The sequence below is a fragment of the Penicillium robsamsonii genome (assembly GCF_028829455.1).
Source record: "Penicillium robsamsonii strain IBT 29466 chromosome Unknown utg000001l_segment0_segment0, whole genome shotgun sequence".
In the NCBI taxonomy this organism is placed as follows: Eukaryota; Fungi; Ascomycota; class Eurotiomycetes; order Eurotiales; family Aspergillaceae; genus Penicillium; species Penicillium robsamsonii.
In genome coordinates, this window is record NW_026643219.1 from 4205149 (window position 1) to 4223875 (window position 18727).

An 18727-nucleotide genomic window follows, 5' to 3' on the forward strand; every position below is an offset into this window, starting at 1 on the left:
CGAGTGTTTTTAGAAGTGCTTTATCTATCATATCCGTGCCTATTACCAATACCTTTGTCACCAGTCTGAATTGTAACTGTGCCCATGGCATCCATCTTCACCTATGACCCAGACCCACCTCGGGTGTCGTCCCCGTGGTCAACTTCGGGATCATCGACTCCCCAAATCAATGCACTTGGTAGTCGGGGTTTAGCTATCCGCACGCGTCCCAGTGCTACTCCACTACGCGTTGACCCTGACCTGTTATCTAACTATGGAATATCCAAACTGGAGCCGGAGCCCCAAGAGGGTCCCACTGAGTACAAAGTGCACCTTCTGCTTCGACCCAGGCGCCCTTACCTCTCAATGTCGACTGGGCATGTAATAGCGGGTTCGTACCACCACCATTGCCGCATAATTTCAACCGCGTCTATCTCTGCCTCCCCAAGTTTGGAACCAATCCCAAGACCCATGCAAGCCAAGTCTAGCCAGAGCCGCCATCAACGACTACAAGGGTTGACTACCCAGCTATTGTGGCGTTTGCAACAATCATCGCCTTTTCACTCATCCACTACCGCTAATCTTGTGATGCCTGTTCTTCCTGAGGCAGCTCTGGAATTGGGTGTGCCCTCTAAACCCGCCCGCTTGCTTCCCGGTCTTGAAGAGAGCCAAGGTGCCTTGTATGAGATCGGTGTCGGCGATGATGGCACTTTCGTAGGCCTCACGCAAGATGAGTTGGATGAGAGCATGACCAATTTACAGGCTATGGCTGCTAGTCTTGGGTGCAAGGTTGAAATCCTTCGCCGAGTTGTGGTTGGGAATTGTGAATGGACCGAAGACTTGCCATCTGCAACTGCGAAACAAACCAGAAACAACAACAACGAAAGCCTCTGGGTTGCCGAGGCTCTGGTTAGTCCTGATCTTGACTTTTACAATATCTCTCCGATCAAGCCCAAGAACGACACAGAAATTACTGCACACCCAAAATCTGGCAACACATCGGCCTTGGACCAGGATTACTCGCACACAGAGCAGATTCGCATCTCTCTCGCAGGTCCAAGCACTGCAGGAAAGTCTTCTTTGCTAGGTACATTGACTTCGTCTACGCTTGACAATGGCAGAGGAAAAAGCAGGTTGAGTCTGCTCAAACATCGGCACGAAATCTCATCGGGCATCACTAGTTCGGTTGCCCAGGAACTGATTGGGTACACGGATGAGGTGCCACCAACCGTGATCAACTACGCGTCCGGTAATGTTGCCGGCTGGGATGACATTCATGCCACTTCGAAAGGAGGTCGTCTGGCTTTTGTGTCCGATCTACCTGGGTCTGTTCGCTATCTGAAATCTACCCTGCGAGGACTTATCAGCTGGGCTCCACATTATGTGGTGCTTTGCATTCCAGCCAATTGTGGTTCTGAGACACCCGGCAGCGAACAGACAGGAACTGAACAATCAGAAATTGATACATGTTTGTCATATCTAGAACTTTGCCTGAAACTCGAGGTTCCTGTGTTGATTGTCATTACCAAATTGGACCTTGCTTCCCGCAGCGGACTGCGAGACAATCTTGGAAGGGTATTATCTGCGCTGAAAACAGCTGGACGACAACCTGCAATGCTACCTGCATCGCCTGCAGGCGACAAACCACCTGACCTTCAGCAAATAAGCACGTTGGACAGTACCCAAGTACAAAAAGTGTTGACGGCAGCTGACGGGAAATGGGCACACACCGTGCCTATCATACTTACCAGTTCTGTGGATGGCTCTGGCATTGGAAAACTTCATACCTTCCTTCGATCTCTTCCCATTCCCACGCGACCATCTCAGAGAACTCTTCATGCCCCTAAAGGGCTGCCAATGCCCTCTCACAGCTCAGCCAATATCTTTGATGTGGATGAAGTGTTTGCAATCCCTCCCTCAAAAGTTTATTCACTAGACTCGGAGAAGGGCGTCCAAGAAAACCGCGGCGTGGTTCTATGCGGCCTAGTCCGCCGCGGGAATATTTCCATCGGCGACGAAATGGTCATTGGCCCCATCTTAGTGGACGTTCCAAATGACCAAGGCAATGAGGCCCAATTACCCGGAGGGTCATTGTCCCGCAGTGGGCCCGGCTCCTCGGGTGATCTCCCGGCATCTTTCCCGCAAAACTCATTGTCCGGCAAAGATTCACAAGCAAGATGGCAGCGTATCCGCGTTGTCAGTGTAAGAGACCTCAGACTTCCTGTCCGCCGCCTAATTAGAGACCAAGTTGGGACCATCGGAATCGAACCCATTGGGCTTTTGGAGGATGGCCGTCTACCGCGTTTCGGCAGACTCCGCAAGGGCATGATTCTTTCAGACTTCCACGCCCCACTCTTGTGCTCGAATGGCTCCCCGCCTGCTTCCTCGCTATTAGCGCTACCCTTCCACACGGGCTTCACCGCAACCTTCCGCTCTACCGAGTTCTCAGCTCCAAATTCACCTCCACTCTTGCTTGGCGGTAACGCTATCGCGTACATTGCCAACATTCGAGCTACTGTACGTGTCATTTGCATGGCGCTAGCTGGGTCTGGCGAGGAACTATCTTCCGAACTGCCTTCTCCATCCGAGCCTGAATTATTCAGCTTTGACGGCGATTCTCATCCTAGTGAGAAACCAAACGACAATGCTACAATAAACAATAGCGTGGATGGCGCAGGTAATGCAATTCGCGGTCGTCCCTCGGCAACGGACATCAGCAAAGTAATGTCTGGCACTGCCTCTGCCTCCATTGTCGGAGCTGCTTCTTCTGCAGAAGCCCTGAAAGAGGACGTCAAGATTACCTTTGCGCTGGTATCGTCTGTTGAATGGGTGGAACTTGGGTCTCAGGTCCTCGTTATGCCCGGTGTCTCCATGTCGTCTATCTCATCCCAATCTGGGGCCACGGTAGTATCTACACCCAGCTCTAGCTCTGCTTCTGGAACAGCGTCCATGTCAGGGTTAGAAGGGTTTGTGGGGACTGTCTGTGAGGTTGTCCCTGGGAGAGTTCCTGTTACGGAAAGCTAGACCGAATTCTTGTGTGGCATTTGCTGACATACTTCTTTTGTTATTTGTGAGCGTCCTTTTGTACCGTTTAGCCATCTACATGTCTGTTTTTAGTTTTCAGTGTTCAATAGCGGGGTTGCTTTTCATTTGATTCCCATTTTTGCCAATAACTAGAATGAGTCGTTACAAGCTTGTCAAATAGGACGGATTTACAGAACTTCCAATCATTGGAGGCCGAAGAGTGCAATATCATTGTCCTAAGAAAGTGTTGTAGCAATTGAGAATTGAGGTTACTATGGATTGTCTAGTATTCTCGGGTTGAGCGCACCGACCCGCTCAAAGGCAATACAAGAGGCAAATCAGTTGGCAGCAATGCAAACGGTCCAACTTGATGGCAAGCAGATATAGTTTCTTAATAAGGCAGGCCATCCCCTAAACACTAGTGGTCAAGAACGCGTAGTGTCCCGTCGGATCCGCTTTCGAATCATATCTATCCCATTGCAATATCGTTTTTTTTTCGCTTGGGTATTTCCATCAACTTTGTTGATCATGCGCCACTAAGACGCTCGAATCCACGCCAGACTTATCCACAATTTCATCGGAGGACTGCGTTTCTTTATTTGCGTAGGCACATTATCCACCTTTGCGCTGATCGTTAGGGACACTGGGGTGGCGAGAGAATGTGCTAGTTGAGCCGATGGTGGCACTGGCATTGCGAAGCTCAATTTTCTTGCGCTCCATCTCGAGCTAGGTTCCACATCGTTAGCTCCTTTATTTTGCGACTGATTACTTATGACTGAAGTAATTAGACAACTTACCACCTTGCGCACTCGAGCAAGAGCAGCTGTATTGCCTTCCACAATCGAACGACAATCATCAACGCGGTATGGAGCAGCAATTGTCACAGCATCTGCGACGATAATACTGTGGCCGTTCCATCGCGCGGGCATAGTGCGGCTGAAAGCATCAAACAGGTCTTGGGCCTGAGTAGTGACGCCCTTGCCACGACGTGCCTCACGGTCAAGCGCTTCGCCGATGGCCTTTGACTCGCGAGCTTTGAGTGCACGGGCATCGAGTGCCTGAATCGTGGGTTGTGCATCCGTGAACGAGGACGAGGAGGAGTTCGAGGGCGGGGCGAGGGCGAGCAGCTGGAAGTTCTGGATGCGCGAGATGGGAATCACACGGTAGTCGCCGTTCTGTGCCTGTTTGGCGTCACCGGGGTTAAGCGCGGGGGCCGTGTTGATGGCCACAAGGTTGGTGATTGGGCATGCCGTGAACAGTGTACCTTCGAAAATCGATTGGGTTGGCTGCGCGGTTGTAATACGCACGCTAAGACATGAGAACGGAATAGGTCAGCGGTGCGACTATGTATACACCATCGTTGGCAGATAAGACTCACCGGGCACCGATCGCCCCGCTCAGTGCTGCCTCCAAGGGCACTGTAGGTGTCGCCATCCCTGAGCCTACTGCGTTACCAGATTGTTTCTGCGCAGAGGCTTTTACTGAAACCTGGCGCTTATTCTCCGCCATGGACGTATAGCTCTAGCCTCCACGTATGAGCTGCTCGGAGACCACGATAGGCCGATCCCCCCAGTTGAAAGAAAATCCCGTTGACTTTTTGTAGCGCGGTAGTCAATTCCTATATGGGGTCAGGACATTGGAAGCAGATCGGCACAAGATGAAGCTGGCTTGCCCTGCGAGGAGCTATTGCAACCCGGATTGTTGGTGGAGGGTGGGCTGGACGGTGCTGTCAATCGGCTCCTCTGTTGAGAAACAAGCGTGGCTCAAGCGGAGCAGGCAAACTGGCACAACCCCAAAAGAAGAGAATAGAAAACAGAAAACAAGCACCACACCCAAACCAGGTATTTATGGAAGAACAATGGGCTCGAGGACTCCCGATTAGATGGCAGGGTCGACGTTGCACGAATGCCCTTTTGGGTTTAGTGCTAACATTCGATTACTTCATCGTCGCCTCAGGCAACAATATAATGTCGGCGCAGCGACGCCGGTATACCGGTGAATACATTTTTGTTTTGCAATTTTTGTTTTGTAGTCAAGACTCCATATAAATTGTTAGTAGAACCGATAGAGAAATACAGAGAGTTGAATATCATTGGACCCCTACATTTACAATACGGAATACAGCGATATATAAAATAGGCATATTTCTAAGCGAGGAAAATGAGTGTAGTGAATACTGATGTCGAAAAACGCTTTATATCTACAAAAGAAAAATAAAATTTCCTAAAGAAGCACGACCAACCATATGTACGATGATACGACCGAGTCTGCTATAATTCGCAATCTATCTAAATGCTGGGGGTGTCGATTGAAGATACTGGATAGACGACTGGACTCACAACATCGAACAGAGGGGACCTCACCTACTTTACCCGAGATATATCCGAGGATGTCTTGGATTCTGCATCTGGCGATGTAGTGTAAAAACGGGGGGTACTATCAAGCCTCCGTAGACCTCTCCTGACACTATTATATAAATCCCAATTTTAGCAGATTGATAAGGGCATATAAGCATCCATAACTACAAATATAAAGAGAATTAGTAGCTCTTAACGGATAAGGAGGTTTCTTTATTCGCCAATTGACATTTCGAAGTGGCCAACGGGTGTTCATGACGCAGTCATGCCCGAGGCCGAACAAGTCGTAGAAAAACAAAACAAGCAACAAACAACAAACGTCACCCCACGGCAGACTTAATGTCTTCTATATAACAGTTTCGTTATTAGCAATGGACCCTTGATTAATGGATAGCACAGGACGGGTTGGAAGCATGGAAGTATAGGCTGGAGGGGTGAATGACGGATTGGAAGCATGAATGATTGATACCAAGCTCTCAGGCTTTGAGGTATAAGAAAAGAAAAGTGATCTGGCATACCAGTCTGTTTAGCATCAACCACCTCCTCTGCCTTCACAACGGCAGCCACCTCGTTCTGGCGAAAGGTGGATGGCTCGTCCCCACTGACGGGGGACTCGCGGTGGAAGGGAGGTCGTTCTTCCTCCATAATTTAAAGAAAAAAAAAAAATCACAGACTCAAGATATCTCTTTGCGTGATGGATATGGGAGGAGAGAAGTTCCAGACGCGAGCAACACTACTTTTTACATTGTGCGATGTGCCTTAGCAATTTGTTTGCTGGTATATAGATATGGACCCATGGATGCCATGTGGGCTAACAAGACCCACTCCATGGTTGCAACTGGGTCTTGAATACATGGTACATACCTGTGTAATGTATATAGGTACCTCGATTTACATCCCTACCAACATACCTTTGTATGTACCTACACATGTACATTCTGTAAATATAGATACAGCACTAGTACTACATCTATAGAGGCTTTCTTCCTGTCTATAAAACAGAGAAAGGGAGAGAGAATATCTCAAAGGTATATAAACAGAATATCTGAGACTATTGAAAAGTCCACTAAGAATCAGTGTAAAGTGTCAAGCTTCCAAGCTTCCTGGTCTGGAAATTAGTCTCTTTAACTACTTATCTCATATTGCATGACGCTGGACGGGAGCTGGATGTGAGCTGACCGCCAAGGCGCACCTTACAAGTAGATGAATAAAGCACAACCCCAAGTTTAAGCTGGTTAATCTTAGCATGAGCGCTAGGGAGGCAAACCGCGCTCAATTAGCGGTATAAAACACTTCCATCTGAGAGGTGGCTGCGCTTATTGTTCAAAAGCAATCCAGGAATCTCGTGAACGTCACGGTCACTCCATATCAGTTTCCAGAGCAATATTTGCGGTGATGATTTGCCTGGCGGTGACGAGGTTTCTGCAGTATTGTATAGGGTAACCATTCATTATCTTCAGGGGGCTTGCTGAGACTTGCTCTGTTTTCCCCCTTCGTTCTCTCGCTTAGTTCTTTTGCTTCGTTCTTCGTTCTTCGCCCTTTCGATCACCTTCAGTTGTGGATTTCATGTTTCACCAGCCTTGCTGAAATACTTCCATCATGGCAAGATTTGAAGAGCTCCTCCATCCCGCATTATGTGCGAATAACATCAATTCGCCATGTCCCAACAAGACCTCCAAGGCGAACAATACCTGCAGCCGCTGCTTCTTAGTTGTGGTCAGTCTCCAACACCTTGATCATCAAAGCCCTCCATCGTGTTCTAACCAAAATCAAAACAGTACTGCAGCAAAGAATGTCAGAAAGAACATTGGCCCACGCACAAGGAGGATTGTAAGAACAGTCTAGCACAGGATTCATGGAAGCCAGATTGGCATACAGAAGGGCGAGAGCCAACTTTCTTCACACAAGACCCACCTGAACCGAACACTAATGAGGGCAAAATATCGTGGTGGGGGACCATGCCAGCATTGGATTTGCTGAAACTGGATGGAAATGAAGGCCAGGATGCGCCCCCCCAGATCCGTATTCTTCTTGCATGTAAGAGACCGTCTGAGCTCTAACAACTGGTTCGTTGAATTGACCTGATTTCTCATAGCATCACATGATATTCGAAACTTGATCGAAACAATAGCTCGTCTGCCAGATACGTATTCGGGGCAATGTGAGATCGTGATGAATGGAATCCACCCCGGGATTTTCGCTCAGAATATCATCCTTCTTTTGATAGCTTTCCATTTTCGACCCGAGGACGCTGCCCCTATCATGATTCACTTGTGGTACTCGGCTCTGATCCCTGCGTCTGTTCTCGCAGCACTTCAATCAAAGCTCCAACCGTTGGTTCGGAAAGTCTGTTCTGAAGCTGCACAGAAACGTGCCCTTCAGTTTTTCAAATGGGTTTGGAAGAAGAACAAAGCATCCCTACATGTGGAACTTCCGATAAATGAGTGGGAACGTCTTCGAGATTATCTTCAGGTTCCTGGTTGTCTTTCTGCTGCCACGGCTACCCGCAATCGACAACAAGTCACATTGCCGACCAACAGAGTGGACCACCTCCATAGGTCTCTATATGAACAGCCTCAATATTGGCGCGTCTGCACGATGAAGTTCCGCCGTGATGGCATATTTTTGCCTTTTGGGTGCTCACGCGAAGAATTTGACACGCCTAATCCGTTAGTTTCTCCAACTCCTCTTTGTACTCGCCAGTCCATTAATACAATTAGAACACTTTTCCATGCTAGTCATTCTTGGCCCATGCCAGATACTGCAGATCCGCGAAACAGCTGGAACCTTTTGGAGATATGCAATGGACCACAAACTGCGAGGTATGCTGCGAAAAATGATCTGTACGGCATGCTATTCAATCATCTCCGAGAGACTATCTTAGGTTTCTGTCGCCAAATCTCGAAGCGAGATATTAGCATTCGACTTCTTTCTATCGATTCACTAGAATTACCGAAATATTTCAACGAGTCGAGCGGACATGCAGGATTTGACCGAATTGACGTAATTTATTCACCTTGGCTTCCCTAACTCTTTTATTTTAGTTGGAGAACCATGCTAATGCGATATAGACATACGTAACTGCAGAAAAAGACGTGCTTGGAATCGATATCAACCTCGCCATATTTAGCCAGCTACTGAAGCCGAAGATTCAAAACCCGAAGGCCATGCTGCTTGTCCTCTTTATTCGCGACATTGACGACATGTGGACTAGCGACTCACTTGACAGGGACATGGCTCGTGCTGCAAAATACCTCCCCGAACCCCAGTCAACGGATAGAAGTGATGCAGACGAAATCAGAATCAGGAGATCAAGCACTTTTTTCCGCGATGTCAGTAAATTATTCGATCTTTACAAAAAGGCCACAGGGTTTGATAAATTCACAAGCAAATATGGGTTGAAGATGAGGGGCAACAACACAATCGTATCCCACTGGCCAATGCGACCTGGAAAACATCCCCCTCAGCGTGTGTTTGGTATCCTTGAGGCAACCGGCGCCACTGGCTGTGAGCGCTACGTCGAGTGGGAATGGGAATGATTCTTTTCACAATTGTGAACTACTAGGCAGTTAGTTAGTGGGTGTGTATAACTATGTTTCCTTATTTCTTGCTTTTCGTTAATTCACAAATGGTATCATCGTTGTTCAATTATCTACTCCTCATGAGCTATCCTCTCTCCATATCCTCACAATGACCAATTTCTCCCACCCAGCCTGCATCCCACTCGACCCTGCCGTTTCAACCCGCCATCCACCCCAGCCACGGATGCGCTCCATGACCTCATCAGGTCGATTCTGCTTGCAAAGTAAGACATAAGCCACACCACGCACAGACAGCACACCGGGAATAGCGTCAAGCAGCCTATCCGTAGTTTCCATACCATCCGCTCCGCCCGCATACGTCAACGACAAAAAGTACGAGTCATTGTCGAACTTGGCAGAGCGAGACATGGCCTCTGAAACAGCAGGGTCATTTTCCGCCGCAGAGGGCAGACGGGGCAGATCCTCAGTCGGAACATAAGGTGGGTTGAAGAGGAGGACATCAACGCTGCCGGGGCGAAGAGGTGCACAAAGATCGGCTGTCAATGAAGAAATGTGAACTGATTGAGGGGACGGCTGTTGTTCTGCCTGAATGGCTGTCGTTGCGGTCTTCCGCGTTGCGATGCAAGCATTGCGGTTCACATCAGTGCCTAATGTGAGAATATCGCGTCGGCCAAAGATTTGTTGAGACTGCGCGGCTGTGAAGGCTAGCACAACACCAGAGCCTGTGCCTACTTCGACGACTAGTGGTGATGCCTCTTGGTTCTTTGGGAATCGTTCAGAGAGCCATTTTGATTCGGATGCTGATGACAATGTGTCTAGGAAGAGGTATGAGTCCTCGGATGGCTCATAGATGGTGTCGAAGGACACATGTGAAGTATCTGGTGTGGGAAGCATGGTTTGTATGTTTAATAAAACCAAGTTGCTTTTCAGAAATTCGAGGTTCGAGTCTTTGAAGATAGTGGGGGTATCTCGAAATTGTATGCAGAATGCACGAGCTTGGCCTGAGGCAAATTTCACAAGAATGAAAAAGCACCAATGCAGTCAAGTGGAATATATCAAGCAATATTAAATCAAAAGTATCAGCAAATGACAGACGAGATAAAAAGGTCAAATCTTTAAAGATCCCGAGACATCCCGACCCGTTGATTCGCGCGTTCTCTTCGCCGCCTTTGCCTCAAAAATCCCCGGAATTATGTCATATTCCCATCTTCCCTAAACATCCCAATCGTTCAAGATGCGGATTGCTCAGCGTTTACTCATGGCCACGCCGGCTTCGATCGGCTCAAAGTCCAGCCTCAGCGAGGCTCTCGCTCTTCTCCCGCCGCTGCAGCTTTACCGGCGCATTCTACGCGTCCATCGCAAACTCGATCCCGAGATGCGCGTCTTGGGCGATTCTTATGTGAAGAATGAGTTCCGTGCGCATCGAGGCGTGGAAAACCCATTGCATATCGTATGTTTGTTCTTATCTGAGTTGGTGTAATTATATCGAGTTGAAGAGAAGGGGAGGCAGAGTGGAAGTTCCGAAGGGCTTGTTTTGCAGTCACTAACATTGGCAATCATAGATCGGGTTCTTGACTGAGTGGCAGCTATATGCGCAGAAGTTGGAGGGTAACCAATGGGCAGGTGATAAGTTGGACAAGGCCAAGTTGGATAAGATGAGTGGTATGTTTTTGACTGTTGTTTGGACTCTGCCGCAGTCGATCATATTGCTAACCGTTTGTTTCTATTGCAGATCAACAACTTGGACAGTTACTCGAGCTTATGCAAGCACTGAAGAAGGAGGGAGAAGGAGAGGATCAATAAGCTCTTTATCGATTGCATTGGACCGAGGGTGATGCTACCACCCCGAGAATTGGCGACATCAACTTCAATGAGGTATCGGCCCATCCGTCTAAACCGATCCTTGAATGCAGAGTGCTTGATCTTAGGGCAGTTAGGCGCCCCTGGTAGGGTTATGCTGGGATATGCAGGCATCTCCCCCCAACCAGCCCATATGTACATACTATGTGTAGGAATAGAAGAGACGAGTCTTTCACTTGATTTAACAGGTTTGACTGGTCAGGTCCGCACTTAAGTTATATCTATTACGGAGTATGGTCCTTCTATGACTACGTCTGGGGACTTTAGGTTGTAGATTGCGGAACAACTCCGAGAGATACCTAGACATGTTTCACCGCGACATGTTTCACACGGTGACAATTGGCGAGAAGGTGACCCCCCTGCACAAAAGCAATTTCAGCCCTAGATCCATCTATCATATTCTAGCACATAGCAGAAGAACCATGAACGGAAATCACACTACCCCAACATCAGTGGAGAACGCCCTAGCAATGACATGCTGACTCATCCAACAATCGCCTCCGATACCGATACGGAGAGAGTATATCAATTGTCAAATTCCTTTTGACTACTGTACAATTGTCCAATTGAGATTCTATCACACCTCAGCTCTATCCCCAAACCTGTCTCAATCCACCCATTCCAAAAATTCCCAAAAATTCCCAAAAATTCCCATCCACTCATCATGCCCTCCATCCTAGAAGACCCCTTAACCCGCCTTCCTCCACCAAAAGCACACACAGATGCAGCGCCGACCCTAACAGCGAGGAAAACCACCCTCCCTAAGTCCTCTTCCGCCCCAATGACGCTCTACCCCATCACGGGAGGACCACAAACAGTTCCAAAGGACCTGGTCAAATTCCTGCACGAGGAGTTCAGCGCGGAAATCCTCCGCGGCGGGACGTACCCGATGGAGCAGCCGATGGCGCTGGACCAGTTCGCCGACTATTGGTTCGGGACGTTTGCGGTTTTGGCGATCTTGGACGATGAGGGGGAGGGTTTAAGGGAGGGAAGAGACTGGAAGAGTGTTTGTATGGGAACCTTTTATATCAAGCCTAATTATCCTGGTATGTGTTTTCTGTCGTATTCGAATTGTAATCGATCTCTACAAGAATAGCACTAACTCTAATAGGCCGCTGCTCCCACATCTGCAATGCAGGCTTTCTCACCACTACTGCCGCACGCGGTAAGGGTGTTGGCCAGGCTATGGGCGAAGCCTACCTGGAATTCGCACCGAGATTGGTATGGCTTAGCCCCGGCTTTGCACTGGCAGCCGTTGCTCTATAAGGCACACAAAATCCGTGGCTAACTTGTTTCGTAGGGATACACATACTCAGTCTTCAATCTGGTCTTCGCCAATAACCCGGCTTCTATCCGTATCTGGGAGAGGCTAGGGTTTAGCGTTATTGGACGGGTCCCCAAAGCTGGGCGGTTGGCGAATAGCGAGGATTTGGTGGATGCATTGATTTTTGGACGTGAGTTGGGAAATTAAAATGACAAGTTTCAGTTTTAGATTAAGCGGTCCATCCATGTTTCACATATGAAGTCATGTTCGAATTGGCGTGTTGTTGCGAAAGATGAACATACTACGATGAACCAACGTCAACATATACATATGCCAATAAACTTGGCTGATTGAAACGAGTAATGTCATTTTCAAGACCAGAGGCAAACTAGATAAAACTACAAGGAAGAATATTCACAGGGAAGAGAAGGGAGTGGTAATCAATGAGACTTGAAAGAGAAAATAACCGGGAAATAGATGACCCCAACGCTCAGACCATACCATGCAAACAATGGGGATATCGCGCAAATTTGACTCGTTAGAATGATGGCTCCCCTTCGCACTGACTTAGAACCGATTTGGAAATCAAGATCGCACCGAGACGGAAGGGGTGTAATGCACAAGTAAAAAAAACATAGATAGAACATAGATAGAACAAGGTCGTAGAAGTGTAGATGGGAGGAGGATAGTAGGAAGATAGAATGAAGAGGGAGAGCAGATGAGGGCTATAGGTGGCATAGGAGATGTAGCTACAGAACTTTGCGATTTACAACTCAGCTGCCATTAGCGCCACCGTGGACGCGTGTCCACTGGTTTGGGGGCTGCCGGCTCTTTCTCCATTCGTCTGGGAACCGGGAGTAGACTGGTCCGCCTATTGCTGGAGTGGCCTAGCGATGTACCTGGTCGTGCCGATTTGCTGGGGCTCTCCATACCATTTGTAGTTCCTGACACACTTCGACTGAAAGTCGTAGGCGGACCCGCAAAGCTCTGGCGACTGCGAGGTGTATTTGACATTCCTGATTGCCGATAGAGCCGGCTGTACGGCGGTGGGTCGAGGAGCGAGGGCCGCGCTGGTGTGGGAGAGGACACGTTCCGACTGGGACTCCGAGAACTAAGGCGGCTCGAGATGCGACTGGTTGATCGAAGACCGCCGGGAATCGGAGATGCAGACGTGTCTCGTCGGAAGGAGCCGGGGAATGGAATTGCTGATGATGGCCGAGGTGTGCGAGGGATTGGTGTGGATGACTTCCGTAGTGTCGAGTTGTAACTACTAGCCGAGTCATTCAGGTTCGTGCTGGCGTTCCAGCGTGGGCGATTGGGGATTGTAGATGGCGGGGCTGGTGTACGAGAACGAGCACCAGGGGTCGGTGTGAAGTAGCTTGTGGATCTGTAGGATGGAGTAGGAGAAACAAAGCCTGCCGGTTGGGGGATTGCAGACTTTCGAGTGGTGTAACTCGCCGTGGGCTGCGGCAAGCTGGAATAACGACGGTTTGGGGGCATAGTCGAGCGGGCTGTAGCACTCCCGACCGAACTTCCGCGACGACTTGAGCCGCCCATGGGCGTTGAAGCGCGCTTGTACCCGGTGCTGGTAATAATGACTGACGACGCAGGCGAGCTTCCTGGCGTCTCGATGGCACTGCCTGTGACTGGACTGTCCATGGTCATGATGCTGGAGATTGAGTCTCGTAGCTGGTGGCCTTTGGGGATGTGCACATCTTCAAGGGATGTATCCATTACCCTGATGCTAGCCTTGAGAGCATCCATGCGGGATTCCATGTCCGAGAGCAGGCGCAGAATCTCACCATTGACAGTCAAACGGTCGTTGATACCCTTTTGAATGATGGAAACAACACGCTCAATAGCAGGAACATAATGCATTTTCTTCTGCTCAAAGCTTTCAATGAGCTTGGCCAACGTTGACGGGTTGTGCACCTGCATGCCACTTTCTAGCCCGTCTTGTAGTTTCCCAATGCTGCGTTCGACCGATTGAAACATCTTCTGTGCCTGAGACCCAGCATTGCGGAAAACTAGAATCCACTTGTCTTCTGCCAACTCCTTCAGGAGAGCTTCAGCATCGGTCTCAAGTACTTCATAGCTCTTCAGTAAGCGCTTTCGCCGGTCCTCAATCTCTTCACATGCACTCGGGAAAATGGCTTCAGCGCGTCCCTGAAACATTGATAGTCGCATGGGCAAAAATTCCAACGATGCGCGCAATGGCTGCATACGTGCAAAGATAGCCATGAGGTTCGAGTGACTCGTATCGTCCTGCGGTGTTTTGATAACGGGAGTGGCAGACGCCGAGGCCAAGAGAGGACCAATACTCAGACGGTTCTGCGTGTGTCCGCGGGCCTTGGAAGGAGACTCTTCCACGATCGTCTCCAGCTCATTGATGTCAAGGCCTCCACTGGTCTCACCCGTATCCATCAACGCCTGATGCCGCTTCTCTTCCATCTCAAATATCAGCCCGCTTAAGTTGTCAACTTCCAAACCCACGTCGCCCAAAACGTTCGACCAAAGCTCTTCCCACTCCATTGCCAACTCCACTTGCTCTTTTACGCCTTTCAGCTTTTTCTTGATCTGAGTCCAGTTTTCCAGAATGCTCTCCATCTGGCTCACAATAGTGTTCAGGTTATCCGCATCCACATTGGCAATGTCGTCTCGATGTTGGACATTCTCAATAGCCCTAACGTACACATTGACCAGGGATTCGAACCGCGTGATTGCTTTATCAACCTCATCTAGCCCCTCCCGGCCACCAGCCGCAGCCCATTCCACGTCATCTTCAGAATCCAAGCCGCTCAGCACATCTGAGGCCTTTTTGATCCAAATTTGAATTTGCTCTGCGGCGCCGTTCAACGCCCGAACCGCAGACAAAGCCGTGGAAATGTTTTCGATGCTTGCCTCAAGTGAGGCTGGTTGTGGAAGAGGTATGGAGGTTAGCTGCGAGAGCTGGTTACTGAAGGATGCACGGGAGAAAGAGTATATGGAGTCTGCGCGCTGCAAACCCATTGGGTTGAAATATGATTGAGAGTTGGATGAAGAGCGCGAGTGCACGGCCTCGGCGGGAGGCGAGTCTTTGGGAGGGGATTTTGGAGCGCATTCCTCATCAGCGGACTGTTCCTCTCTTCGTGCAGTATCGTCGACATATTTCTCGAAGTCGGTCCGGTCATCTTGAGCGTCATTGGGATGTTGTGGGTTCGGCATGGGGGGTGCGCGCAGCTGCGCGAGAACCGGCTCTGCGACAGACATGGGCGTAGGTGGGCTGATGTTTTCCACGGGTTGGGCAGTCACCGGAATAATGATGGGCGGAGTGGGTAGTTCAGGACCGTCCACGACTGCTTCGGATGACTCCGGGCTCTCCCTTTGCGCGTCTGAAATCTCTCGAAGGATATCCTGGTGGGGTAGCTCCAGCTGGTTCGACGCGCTCCGCTTCAACTGGGTTTCTCCGGGTGAGATGTTTGTACCATTCCACGCCTGGCCTTTCCTCTTCACTTTGATCGATAGATCTTGGTGAAGATTATCAAGCTCCTTCAGGTGTTCTTCAGGGATCCGACCGACCGCATTGGCATGCCGGTTCTGCGTCGCGGACTTATTACTGCTGTCCAGCAGCTTGACACGAGCCGCGAGGGCGGGAGAAAGTCGGCGGAGGATGGATGTTCGGCCGGCACTAGTCGGCTCAGCAGGGGCAGGTTCTTCTTCGTTATTGCTACTCCCTAAGCTCCAGAGGGATGATTTGGACTTCAGGCGTCGGAGGGTGGAGGTACCGGAGTCATTTGGAGAGACGGAGAGCGCGGGGGTGAGCGACGGGGGGGATGTAGGTGTTGGGGATGTGTTGGTGGGATGCGTCGCGAGGTCGGTCGCAAAAGTTGGACTTTCGGCTGTGGCATGCATGGAGACAGGCCCTGGGGGGATTGAAAGGCAAAAGGGCCAAAGGATGTGGTTTAGACAGGGATACAAGGAATGTTTCGTCTTGTTCGGCGCTCGGTAACAGGGAAACCCCTTCTCACGGTTCAAGGCTGGCTTTTTTTTGACTGTTCAAAGTGTCGGAAAGAAATTCTGCTACATGACAAGAATGAGTAAATGGTCCAGATGCAAAGTCTCATGAGTTTGAAGGGATATCGGGCAGCAACCGTTGAAACAAATCATAAGAGGGATAAAGTGGCCATGTACGGCCGTTTACTCTGCAGAATGGGTACCTCTAGCCCCGTACTATTAACTATGGGGCCTGATGTACCTCCTCGGTATGTAATTCAAGGGGATCAGCGAGATGAAATCATTTCACTTTTTGTTTACTTGTGTTAATTTTCTTTAGATTGTTTCATCTAAATGGTTTTCAATATTTCTGCTAGGGCTATATCAATTTAACTCTTAACCCTATATCATACATGTATTGTACACCTTCAGTGCACGAGGTCGATCAAGTCAAAGTACTCCCCCGTAGACGCGTTAATTAAAGAATTAATGCCCAAAGGAGTTAGTCCCATCCTTGCATATTCAGATCAGCAACATATCTCCTAACGTGGACTGAGCACAAAAGTAAGACAGGGGATGAATGTTCAGAGCTTCAATCTGATGCATGTACGCGTCTATGGAATGAAACAGTAAGATATACAATGAATAGAATTCCAAAAGAGGCCAATAAAAATAAATAAAAACCCAAAAATATGAATGGGCAGAACAGTCGGCGACAATTCAGGGGTATCGTATCAAGTGCCCGTAAAGATATCAAAGAGAAATAGAAACCGAGACGCAAACATGGATTTCGAACACTTCAAGTCCTCAAACATTGCCCTCAAATCAACCCAGCGCTCGGGGGTCGTCCTGGGTTAGCCGCCTGCCAATCGCGCACCAGCTCTTCACGGACAGTTTTGCACCAAGCCAACAGCGCAGTATCGAACTGCTTCCAAGCAGTAACCCCATTATTTTGTACAACACCCATAACATCAACATCCAGGCGGAGCTCCCACCGGAGCTGTGCAGCTTTTACCCAGAACTGAAGATTTTCAGTCTGCCGGTATGGCTTGGCAATGTCCAAGTGGTAAGCCGTGATCTCGCCGAATTGGCGTTTCGACTTTTTGATCGCAAGGTTGTGTAACTGAATCAGGGAACGGCCGTCCCGGAACCTATCAAGAAACGCGGTGGGAAGGGAGTCAATGGGAGTCTCCTCCACCGGTGTCCAGGTGGGCAAGGAGTCACCGCCAGGCAATAGGCTGCGTAGGAAGGACTCCTCGCGTGAGCGCTCACGGCCTCTCCAATCGCCAGCAGCCCAATCCCAGTTCGCCCGCTCTTGGGCTTCAAGATCTTCTAGCGTTTTCTCGCGGACCAACATGGTACGCACAGCCGCAATCCACCCCTGAATCCGGCCACGTTCCTCCTCGCGCAGACCGCTGGCGAAATGTCGCGCAGCCCATCGTTTTAGAACTTCCAGGACGTCAAAAAGTTCTTTGCGGATCTCCCGTTCGCTCTTTATTGATGCTAAGCGTTCTGGGTTCTCGTGGGTGGTATAGTAGATTTTTGCCGCGCGGATTGCGTTTGTAACATCGTCCAGGATGCACATGCCCTGCGCCTCCTCCTTATTCATCGGGGTCGGGACCTGCCCGGATTGATCATCCTCGGGGACATCACCCGGAGAAAGACTCGACCGGAGGATTGGGCGAGGAGGAGGTTCCGCGCCATTCTCAATTGCCTCGATATTAGTCTCTGCCTTATCCAGCGCGAGCGTAAGCTGCCGACGCAAGAACATCAGATCTGGCGGCGGGGGAATGTGGTGGGTTTTGATACTGTATGTGCTGACTGTAGGCGGCAGCATCACCTCGGCGTCCTCCTCGTCCCATTCACCATCCGCCCCATCCGCCTGTTCTACCATATCTGTCGGGCTCGCGACTAGGTCATCATCTATGTGTCGTTGATTGGGGGTGATCAGGACTCGTGGCACATTATGTTTGTTCTTCTTGTCTTTTTCCCACTCGCGACCCCTCCCGCTCTTCCCATCCAGTAATCCCGTCCGGGCAAAATAATATTGTAAGTGGGCAATACTGCCGAGGCTCATGACGCTGTCGCGATGGCGGGCGGATTCTGAGAACTCGGCACCCAATGCACGGGTATATCCATGGCGGCGAGAGGATATTGACACAGATGATCTGGCATCTGCGGAGGTGGCGGAGGAGGCAGAGCGGGAAGACTCGGAGGAAAATGTGCGATCTGGTGAGGAATATGAGGATATAGCTGGCGTTGCCGGGATAGATGGCGACGGCGAGGATGCCCGGATGCGCGTCGCCTTAGAGTCCATGGAATATCGGGCCGCGTCCATCTTTGAATTATTGAATGTGGGCTATATTTCACCAGGCCAGATTTAGTGGATCTGAGTCGGGTGAAGATCAATGGAAGGTTCACAGTGACGGGGGGTATTCTGTGGGGGAAAGTGTGCCATTAACAAGGCCTGGGCGATCCTCAGACGAGCAACGGCTTTTATATAAATGGATTAATGAAAGGACGGAAGTTTAATGAGACCTGTAGGATCGACGGACGAGAAACTGCTTTTGGGCCAAAAGGGGGGTTTCGACTAACGGGGGCTAAAAAGGGGAAGCGGGTCAACTGCCCACATGGAGTTGAAAGAGATGAATATTTCTTTTTCACCAAAAATAAAAGGCCCGTCCCCTTTTGGCGATTGTCGACCGTCAGATGTTATAAAGCCACATAAT

At 49.7% G+C, this 18727-nt stretch overlaps 8 protein-coding genes across 8 annotated transcripts; 4 read left to right on the forward strand and 4 right to left on the reverse strand.

Annotated features, from left to right (window-relative positions):
• Window positions 1-84: 84 nt before the first annotated feature.
• Window positions 85-3003, forward strand: N7447_001653 (uncharacterized protein; the record flags this gene model as incomplete). The annotated part of the gene is made up of 1 exon (XM_057225929.1): window positions 85-3003. The coding sequence occupies one exon, from the start codon at window positions 85-87 to the stop codon at window positions 3001-3003; it is 2919 nt and encodes a 972-aa protein (XP_057089945.1).
• Window positions 3004-3615: 612 nt separating this feature from the next.
• N7447_001654 (anticodon-binding domain-containing protein) lies at window positions 3616-4512 on the reverse strand (the record flags this gene model as incomplete). The annotated part of the gene is made up of 3 exons (XM_057225930.1): window positions 3616-3729; window positions 3801-4311; window positions 4382-4512. 3 exons carry the CDS (start codon window positions 4510-4512, stop codon window positions 3616-3618), a joined length of 756 nt encoding a protein of 251 aa, XP_057089946.1.
• Window positions 4513-6959: 2447 nt separating this feature from the next.
• Window positions 6960-8899, forward strand: N7447_001655 (uncharacterized protein; the record flags this gene model as incomplete). Its single annotated transcript, XM_057225931.1, has 5 exons — window positions 6960-7076; window positions 7139-7397; window positions 7456-8029; window positions 8081-8363; window positions 8432-8899. The coding sequence occupies 5 exons, from the start codon at window positions 6960-6962 to the stop codon at window positions 8897-8899; spliced, it is 1701 nt and encodes a 566-aa protein (XP_057089947.1).
• A 120-nt stretch (window positions 8900-9019) lies between these two features.
• N7447_001656 (S-adenosylmethionine-dependent methyltransferase) lies at window positions 9020-9796 on the reverse strand (the record flags this gene model as incomplete). The annotated part of the gene is made up of 1 exon (XM_057225932.1): window positions 9020-9796. The coding sequence occupies one exon, from the start codon at window positions 9794-9796 to the stop codon at window positions 9020-9022; it is 777 nt and encodes a 258-aa protein (XP_057089948.1).
• A 340-nt stretch (window positions 9797-10136) lies between these two features.
• On the forward strand, window positions 10137-10705 carry N7447_001657 (succinate dehydrogenase assembly factor 3; the record flags this gene model as incomplete). Its single annotated transcript, XM_057225933.1, has 3 exons — window positions 10137-10352; window positions 10465-10564; window positions 10635-10705. 3 exons carry the CDS (start codon window positions 10137-10139, stop codon window positions 10703-10705), a joined length of 387 nt encoding a protein of 128 aa, XP_057089949.1.
• Window positions 10706-11426: 721 nt separating this feature from the next.
• Window positions 11427-12233, forward strand: N7447_001658 (GNAT family N-acetyltransferase; the record flags this gene model as incomplete). The annotated part of the gene is made up of 3 exons (XM_057225934.1): window positions 11427-11808; window positions 11874-11983; window positions 12063-12233. 3 exons carry the CDS (start codon window positions 11427-11429, stop codon window positions 12231-12233), a joined length of 663 nt encoding a protein of 220 aa, XP_057089950.1.
• Window positions 12234-12809: 576 nt separating this feature from the next.
• On the reverse strand, window positions 12810-15917 carry N7447_001659 (KAR9 family protein; the record flags this gene model as incomplete). Its single annotated transcript, XM_057225935.1, has 1 exon — window positions 12810-15917. The coding sequence occupies one exon, from the start codon at window positions 15915-15917 to the stop codon at window positions 12810-12812; it is 3108 nt and encodes a 1035-aa protein (XP_057089951.1).
• Window positions 15918-16818: 901 nt separating this feature from the next.
• On the reverse strand, window positions 16819-18336 carry N7447_001660 (uncharacterized protein; the record flags this gene model as incomplete). Its single annotated transcript, XM_057225936.1, has 1 exon — window positions 16819-18336. The coding sequence occupies one exon, from the start codon at window positions 18334-18336 to the stop codon at window positions 16819-16821; it is 1518 nt and encodes a 505-aa protein (XP_057089952.1).
• Window positions 18337-18727: the final 391 nt, after the last annotated feature.